The sequence below is a fragment of the Perca fluviatilis genome, chromosome 20, assembly GCF_010015445.1.
Source record: "Perca fluviatilis chromosome 20, GENO_Pfluv_1.0, whole genome shotgun sequence".
Lineage (NCBI taxonomy): Eukaryota > Metazoa > Chordata > Actinopteri > Perciformes > Percidae > Perca > Perca fluviatilis.
Genome location: NC_053131.1, coordinates 14,066,914 through 14,076,370, shown reverse-complemented (window position 1 = coordinate 14,076,370; position 9,457 = coordinate 14,066,914). Strand labels below are relative to the sequence as shown.

The 9,457-nt window shown below is 39.6% G+C and overlaps 2 protein-coding genes across 2 annotated transcripts; both read left to right on the top strand.

Moving 5' to 3' along the window:
• Positions 1 to 994: 994 nt before the first annotated feature.
• Positions 995 to 6,136, top strand: LOC120548848 (interferon-induced protein 44-like). Its single transcript, XM_039785367.1, has 8 exons — positions 995 to 1,125; positions 2,715 to 3,221; positions 3,353 to 3,404; positions 3,544 to 3,739; positions 4,375 to 4,527; positions 4,646 to 4,817; positions 5,142 to 5,242; positions 5,383 to 6,136. Exons 2-8 carry the CDS (start codon positions 2,741 to 2,743, stop codon positions 5,638 to 5,640), a joined length of 1,413 nt encoding a protein of 470 aa, XP_039641301.1. The 5' UTR covers positions 995 to 1,125; positions 2,715 to 2,740; the 3' UTR covers positions 5,641 to 6,136.
• A 617-nt stretch (positions 6,137 to 6,753) lies between these two features.
• Positions 6,754 to 9,305, top strand: LOC120548846 (growth arrest and DNA damage-inducible protein GADD45 beta-like). Its single transcript, XM_039785364.1, has 4 exons — positions 6,754 to 6,891; positions 7,543 to 7,644; positions 7,794 to 8,019; positions 8,268 to 9,305. Exons 1-4 carry the CDS (start codon positions 6,854 to 6,856, stop codon positions 8,370 to 8,372), a joined length of 471 nt encoding a protein of 156 aa, XP_039641298.1. The 5' UTR covers positions 6,754 to 6,853; the 3' UTR covers positions 8,373 to 9,305.
• Positions 9,306 to 9,457: the final 152 nt, after the last annotated feature.

Genomic DNA, 9,457 nt, shown 5'->3' with positions numbered 1-9,457 from the left:
TAAAATGTATACTTTTACTCCACTACATTTCCTAAATAAAATGTATACTTTTACTCCACTACATTTCCACTAAGCATCTTAGTAACTCGTTACTACAAAATAAAATAAGAAGAAAATTGTTACACTGGAAAAAAAAGCAGGTTTGGCGAATCATTGCTCCTAAATTGCCAATATAATGCACCCTCCATTCCAGTTGGTGACCTAATGCCTGTTTGTTGCCAAGCGGCAAAAAATAAATAAATAAAAAATAACTGAAGAAGAAGAGGAGGAAGCATAATGACTGATATCATGGAAGCACCTGGTGCAGGCTCTGCCGCCATGGTAACAGACGATGAGCACCCCGATGACAGTGGTGATGAAGATAACGTTACACACCTTTGGCCATAAAGTTCATAATCAAAGTTTTTTTTTACTTCTAGCTACTTCTAATACTTAAGTACATTTAATATCAATTACTTTTGATAAGTAAGTACAGTACATATCATACTTACTTAAAGATACGATACTTAAAGACTTTCACTCAAGTAATATTCTAAAAGGAGACTTTACCTTCTACCAAAGTCATTGGTAAGATACTTGTACTTTTACTTATGTATAAGTATTGCTTTCAAGTACTTTATGAGACTGTATTTAGTCTATGTCAAAGATATAGGCTTAGTTAGCCTACTATACTTTTCAGATCAATACTTAAAACACATGATCAGTTAATTAAAAAGCACTAAATACCCAACAGCATTGGAATTGACTCTACCTTGACAACATGAATCAGTAACAATATTCCAATATAGCGTAATTGTGGTATTGTTATGCTACTTTTACTTATACCTTACTTTTAAAATGATCTCAGTACTTCGCCCACCACTGGATAAAACTGTGACCAAAACAGGTTACAGGTTATCATATACGGGTTAGGAGTCCCATCTCCAGTTAACTCAGCATTGTTTTGGGCCTTTTGGAAAATTGCGTCATTACGGAATCCTTTATATTTAAGAAGGGCGGTGTTGCACCGAAAGCTTCGACCCATCTACAGTTTCATTTCTGTTGTACCCTCGAAACACACATCTACTGAACCTCAGCGACCTGCTGCGTCTAGAGTTTTACCATACTAGCCTACTTCTACTGCAGGTAAGTTAATAGCGTTTAACTGCATCAGCTGTATTCAGATTAAACACGTCTCTGTCATTGGTCCGACGTTAATTATCAAGAGTTATGTCCCGGTCGATAATGGGTTACTTTCGCTTTCAGTTCGATGCCTTTTCCATCTAAGAAACCATTTCATAGATTGTTTGTAACAATTAAACATATGGACTGTGGACAGTCTTTGCTCTTATGTTTACATGATGTTAAACAATGCAGTATTATAAAAAGCACTCTGATCCGTACAAAAGAACCGTTTCTAAACCTGTCCATCAAAGTGAAACTGAAACTAACCCATTTGACTGGGGCTAGCTAAAGAGACAAACATGTTATGCTTCAGCCTAAAGTTGTTTTTTTATGAACCTGGCAACCCAACATCTGTCATTACTGATGGTTGATTAATTCAATTCAATTCAATTCAATTTTATTTATAGTATCAAATCATAACATAAGTTATCTCGAGACACTTTACAGATAGAGTAGGTCTAGACCACACTCTATAATTTACAAAGCCCCAACAATTCCAACAATTCCAGTAATTCCCTTAAGAGCAAGCAGTGCGACAGTGGCGAGGAAAAACTCCCTCTTGGGAAGAAACCTCGGACAGACCCAGGCTCTTGGTAGGCGGTGTCTGACGAGCCGGTTGGGGATTACTGCTCCATGAAGCATCTCTAAAGTAGAAAAACATTATGTACAGTCTATTAATACACTCCGTAACACATAGAAAATAAAGCACATGTTTATCACCTGTAAAACATCATCTTAAATGTGAAAAATCATATACAATAAATCTGATTTTCAGATATTTCACATGTGATAGTAAGCAGTGGTGAAAAGTAACTAAGTAGGCTACATTTACTCAAGTACTGTACATAAGTCCAATTTTTTATTGTACTTTATTTAGGTAGCCAATTTCTATTTTAAGATACTTTATACTTCTACTCCACAGAGGGAATTATCATATTTTTTACTACACTTTATTCATATGAAAGATGTTGATAATAGTTGAACACTTTTTATTCCCCACCCCTGTAATGTCACGACCCGTCAGATTTATTTTGTGACTATTTGAAGGTTGTCCAACCCCCCTACCTAAAGTCCTATATACAAAGCTAAAACTAGCTACAACTCAACCAGCTACACCACTTAAATGCTTACACATTTAAGCATAATAGTATTACAATCTTATAATGTCATATCCAATATAGGCTAATATTAAATCAGTTGCATGGGCCATTTTTTCTGAAGATAGTTTGGGTACATTTCACTGATAATATATCTGCACGGAAGTAACATTTTTAACGTAGAACTTTTACTTGCGTATAAGTAAATTTATTTTCATTTTTAAATTGTTGTATTGGTACTTTGATCCACTAAGGGAAGTAAGATGTCACAATTGAAACACATTTCACAAGTTGAACACATGTAATATATATTAGCATGTGATTTTGGAAATTTCACATTATACTTAGTTATCATATTTCACATGACGACACTTTTAGCTTTTTTTAGTAGGGGAGAGTATGCCTTATTAGAGAACTCTACCATAACATCTAATCATAGTTCTGCGTCCTCAGGTGTGTTTGGACAGTCCGCCTCCGTCATGTCTGTAGTCACATCCAGCCTGTCTATAGATCAGCAGAAGAAGCTGCTCTCTGTCCTCGGTCATGTCAGACTCCACCTGCTCTACAAAGCCAGCGTCCACGGCTTCACTGCTGCTGCTTTCCACAACCGCTGTGACAAACAGGGACCCACTGTCATTGTTGCCTACAATGCTGCTGGGTTCGTCTTCGGGGCCTACACCTCAAAAGACTACACCCAGAGCGGAGAAGGCGTCCGGGACGAGGAGGCCTTCCTCTACAGCATCAGCGCAGGGGAAGATAAACCCCTGAGGGTGGCAGGTATCAGCGGACAGTCTGCTTTCACAGACGGAGCCACTGGTCCCAATTATGGTGCTTTGGTGTTCCTGCATGAGGACAAACCTGAGATCCAGTCCAACCCAGGGACAAGCTTCACCTTTCAGGCTGCAGCGATGCACGGGGAAGACTTGGCACTGACGGAGTTTGAAGTGTTTCGAGTTGAAGGTGTGTTCTATCCACATACTTTCAGACAATCTTTAAAGTACATCATTGGTGTGGACTGTAGTAAATTCATTTTAAATGTTAGAATAATATATAAGCCATCGCGTTACAATTTATTTATTTTCCATATGCAGGCTTGGGAGATGTTCTGGCCAAACCCTGGAGGAATGTACAGTGGACTGCTGAGTAAGTAGAAAACTTTGGCAACTTTTGCGACAATTAACTCATTTAAAAGTAAAGTAAATGGCGAAAGTGTTTTAGTATCCAGACTAGAAGAAAGAACTGTAACTGTAAATGTCATCTGTATCATTTGTGTTCCCTCTAGGAGGAAGCAGCAGTTGATGAAGGTTATTCAGAGCTATAAGCCTGATATTAAAACAGTTCATGAAGCCCGGGTGTTGTTGGTGGGACCTGTCGGGGCCGGCAAGTCCAGCTTCTTCAACTCCATCAACTCAGCGTTTCGAGGCAACATGACATGCCAGGCCATCGCTGGTACAGCAGGGAAGAGTGTGACCACTCAGGTATAGAGCTGGGCAATATATTGATAGCATATCGATGTCGTGATATGAGACTAGATATCGTCTTAGATTTTGGATATCGTAATATGGCATTAGTGGTGTCTTTTACTGGTTTAAAGACTGCATTACCGTAAAGTTATGTCATTTTCTGAACTTACCAGACTGTTATAACTGTTCTATTATTTGCCTTTACCCACTTAGTCATTATATCCACATTACTGATGACTATTTATCAAAAATCTCAGTGTGTAAATATTTTGTGAAAGCACCAATAGTCAACACTACAATATCGTTGCGGTATCAATATCGAGGTATTTGGTCAAAAATATCGTGATATTTGATTTTCTCCATATCACCCAGCCCTACTCAGGTACTGGCTCAAGTTTTACTCTTTGTGATACTGCTGATATGTTGAAGCTGAAATGTGTCCTTTGTGTTTGCCGCAGCCTAATCAGGACAGTCAGATTGTAACCTGCGACAAAAACAGCAGAGGAAAACATGAAAAAAGACTAAATTAGAATGGTTACATTATGTACATCATTTGAAAGTTTCCATTCCTTGACTGCTTGGAATATTATGAATGTTAAACTGATTCCACACTGCTCTAATTATACAGTTTGTCCCATTCAATTCTGTAGTTCCGCACTTACACCATCAAGGCAGGGAAACGTGGTGGAGCTGTTCCTCTGATCCTGTGTGACACGATGGGGCTGGAGGAAAACGCTGATGCTGGTTTGGACATTGAGGACTTAGTCAACATCTACAAGGGCCACATTAAAGATCGCTACCAGGTCTTCTTATGTCTCCTAATTCCTACATCGTCATGATACTGCTTTAGTGTAAGAATGTAGGATGCTTTATTAAGTTATTAATAACAAATTAATCTGCCTCTGCTTTTTTGTTCCTCAGTTTAGTCCCTCCACTCCTCTCCAGGTGGACGCTCCTGGCTTTAGGAAGCAAGCGACTCTGAATGACAGCATTCACTGTGTTGTTTATGTGATCGACACCTGCAAGGTCTCGCTCCTCACCCAAAAAATGCTGGACAAGTTCGCCGGCATCCGGAAAAAGACCAACCAGCTGGGTTAGCACCATAATAGCATTATATTCAGAATGGTTCCACCATTTCACAGTGTACTGTATATCAGTTCTTATATTTTATATATATGTTTATATACTAGTCCTAGTATTACAGACACTTCTAGCGTATGATACCAACAGACACCAGGATGCATTCGTTTTCTTTGTGTATGCCGATTACTTTTGCCTTTCCTCATGCTCAATTATATATCTCGACTCTTGCTACTGTAATGACTATTTCCTCCAAGGGGTCAGTAAGCTTTCACTTTATATTCTATTCTGTTTGAATCTAGCCTCTTCTACTCTATTTTCTTCTTATCCCATATAGGAATTCCTCAGATTCTGCTGATGACTAAAGTGGACGAGGCCTGTCCGCTGGTTGCAGAAGACTTAAAGAACGTGTATCGCAGTGTTTACATCCAGAGGAAGGTAATGATCATCGTGTTATGATGCTCAAAAAATCAGATTGGGAACAGCGATGCTGTAATCAATGAGGTGGAAACTTGTTTTTTGTGGTGGTATAGATAACTTAATCCGTGTACATTGCTTTTTCTTTTGCCGTCTTTCAGGCCCGGGAGTTGAGTGAGTCTCTGGGCATCCCCTTGTCCTGTGTGCTGCCGGTGAAGAGCTACAGCGAGGAGCTGGAGCTGGACCAGGACACTGACATACTGCTGTTGACTGCTGTCGAGCAGATGCTGAACTACGCAGACAGCTTCTTTGAGAACCAGGTTATTGAGGACCAAGAGGGGATTGAGCAGCTGGATCTCTACAGATCCAATGATCTTACCCGCCCAGTTCTATCAGAACAAACTAAACACATTGTTTGACAGCCAGAATATCACCATTTATCAAACTTCATTTCAAGCTGATGAGTTAGTTGATCAAATATAGGCTATTAAAAGAAATACATGGTTGTTTACAAGTTTATCCATTGATATCAAGGCCTAGTTGTTGTTTTTTTTATCTGCCCACAACTGAAGACAAAGGAGTCATACAGGTTTCACTTGAAGTGATAAGCCACCTGATAATTCATAATCTGAGCAGACACTTTTTACATTTCCTTTTCATCTTCAGAAGAGTAACCAGGGCTTCATGAGCTCCAGAACAGGATCCACATGATTCTTTTGTCAACTTTGAGTTTCAGATATCTTGAAACATTAGACAACTAAATGAATGTTCATACTGTTTGCTGTAATTTAGGTGACTTGACTCTTAAAACCCTTTCAGTTGTTGTCTATTACCTTTTTTTTCACCACTGTTTTCATTTTAATGCACTTACGTTTCTGATAAAATATGCATACGTATAATTATATATAGGTAAAATTATATATATAATATATATTATATATTATATATATGTTATAAGAATCACACACTACTTTTTGCTCAAAATACAGTCGCAAAATGGAAATAAATGGACGTCTTACTTAAACATGTATGGCTGTTTTGTATCTTTGACTTTCAGTTTTACTCAGTGGAAAAGTTTTTCAGACTTTTCTTTCCCTCAGTCAGCCACCAGATGTCAGTCATAATTTCATAATCACTTATAGGTGCAGTTATGGAAACTTGGGATGTTATGAAAAGACTAGGAGCTGACTGTTGCACAGCACAACTGAATCTGCCGAGGTCAACATATAAAGAAGTTTAGTTGATTGTTATCGAATTTCCTTGGAATCACTAGGCTATGTGTTTTCGGCATATAGGCCCTACGCATATGTTTTCATTATGCACGGTAATGTCACGCAAATCACCAAGTCAGAATGACAAAGCAAATGTACTTCCAAATTGTGTAAAATCATCACTTATCAAACAAACCGCCGGCAGTCCTCATGACAAAGAGAGAAGTTGGGTTTCTTTGGAGCCAATTGCAAAACGCGTAGTTTCGGTGCCACCCTCTTCTCAGCCCGGGTATAAAGAGTGTGACGCAACGTTGCCAACAACAAACGCTGCTGACGCTCCTGACCTGCACAGGCTCATAGAGGGAATATTCACACCAGTACTGTCAAGCGTCTCACGGAGATTCATTTTTGACTTGCAAACATGATTCCAGGGGAAAGCTTCGGGTCCGTCGAGAACAGGTGAGATTTGTTGCTCTGTTTTTCTGCACTTTGTCAGATTTGGCTGCAGTCTGAGCCATAGGATGGAAATCATGTGCTGGACAGAAATGCTTCTCCTCCTTTGACCCTTGCATTGCCCGAGCTGCTGAGTTTGATTCAATAAAATCAAACTTTGTGAGCTTGGATTTGAGACTTTATCTGGAATGCAGAAATTTTCAGCACCAACTACTTTATATACTTTCAACTCCATTAACGTCTGCCAACATAGAAGCATACAACTTTAAAAGTTGATGCATAAACCATGACATCAAAAAGTAATATAACTTAATTCATATTTTAAGACTTTTCTATTATAAGATGTTAAGCAATACAGTGCATGCATATTCTGTGTGGACCATACATATAGAGTAGCCTATATTTATAATCAAAGACCCTCTTTTATCACAATCATCGACATACAACATGACTGCTGAAACTGATGGGACTGTTAAGGGTATAATAAGAACTTCTGACAGATTTTTATCTGGCTTCTCTTTGACTTTAGATAACAGCATTTAAGGAAATTGATTAATACAGTATTGGGCCCATTTAATAAAGAACTGCAACAGGTCTATTTCCAGTTTGTTTTGTTTTTGCAGAATATAAAAATTGAATTGTTCTTTCTCCTCTCAGGATGCAGTCTGTAGGTCTGGCTCTGGAGGAGTTGCTGGTGACTGCTCAGAAACAAGACTGCCTGACCGTTGGCATTTATGAATCAGCTAAACTTCTTAATGCGTGAGTTGAAACTATAAAGTTTGCCAATGCCTGCAGTGTTTAAAAACACACAGAGTATATGCTTCTCTTATTTCAGAAAATAACTTCCATCCCAGACATGTGACTGCAAGTGTCTTCCTTAAACTCATCCTTTTCTCCTTCCTCCCCAGAGACCCAGACAGTGTGGTCCTGTGCCTTCTGGCAGCTGACGATGGAGACGATGCAGACGATGTGGGGCTGCAGATCCACTTCACCCTGCTACAGTCCTTCTGCTGCGACAGCGGCATTACCATCCTGCGAGTCTCAGGCATTCAGTGTCTCAAGCAGCTGCTGGGTGCTGTGAATGCCAACAGAAACCAGGAAGAGCTCAGAGACCTCCACTGCATGCTGGTTACGGTATGTTGACTCAGCACAACAGCCCTGTCTTATGTAACTGCAAGACCAAAGTGGAAATGTATTATTGCAGGTTATGTTCATCCAATGACGTAGCTGAAATGTTGCTTCATATTCTTAGCATTACTATACTTTCTGAAACTTTTCCCTGTGATTTAAGTTTTAGCTTTCTGCCGACTGAATTCGCATCCGACTGAATTCGACCTTGAAGTCTCAAAATTAATTTGATGTTGTCTTTGTTTCCAATGCAGAATCCCCAGGCGGAACACTGCAGGTTACAAGAGGTGGGGACCTATTGCCGGGAGAGTCAACGCCTTGACCAGTGGGTGCCTGAACTGGTCCTGCAGGAACGCTGAAGGGTCTGACACCCTAATACACCAACAAACACTGGAGCTTTCTGGGTTCGGATACTGATGAACTGAAGGATCCGTTGTTGCTCATGCAGGGATGGCCTGAAGTGGACTGGGACGGGCTATCCTGACTGATGACAAGCAGGGACCAAGGACTCCCATTCCATGAATAGTCGAAACAGTCAGAGGGGAGACCGTTTACTATCAAATCTGCTTTGTGCAAAAGACACAGACAGGAAAGCAGATTCACATCCAGTCCACATTGTTTGTACATTGTAAGTAAAACTAAATCTGAGCTTCTATTTGGCTACTTACAATGTTTATGGGGTGTGACAATCAATAACAGGAGTAGTAGCGTCGAAAGAAATATGTCCACACCCCAGCTTGTACCCAGAGGATCTGTGTGTTTCTAATGAAACTATGTCCAACATTCCTGTGGATTCCGATATGGGAGAGTCCTTGGAGAGAAGGTGTGTGTGAATGTGTGGTATGCTCGTACAATACCTGTGGCTTTCTTTAGAAAAGACTGGGTTGGCAGCGTGCGCATTCTTGAATGAGCAGCTGAACCTGCGGAGGAATCGTCACCATGGAAACTGAAATGGAAATTGTGTTCAAGTTGGAAGTCATACAGAATTTATTTATTTCAGGACCAAAGAAAAGGGGGGGGCAATGAACATGATGTTTTTCGTCAAGAGAATATAGATTGAGCAGAATAATGAACTGTCTGATCTGATGGAAAAAGTTAGTTGTAAATTATCAATGTACTGCAGGAGAAACTACGGCCAACACTTGTGCCTATAGGAGTGCTGCTTTTTTCATTAAATGCTGTTAAATTCATAGAAACAGTGCTACACCACTAATTTATTGATTGTATCACTTGTTTGTGTATCTATTCTAATGTTGTGCTCTGTTATCTAAGTCAATAAATTATTGTGTTCATATCTGTTTTACTTCTTTATCAAGAAACACATGCTTACATTTCAAAACAAAAGCCATGTTTGCATTATGGAACTAGAACTATAGCCGAGTTACGCAAGTAGAGTTTACATTTGGGTTGAAGTAATGGGAAAGAAAACATGCACACTTGGGGC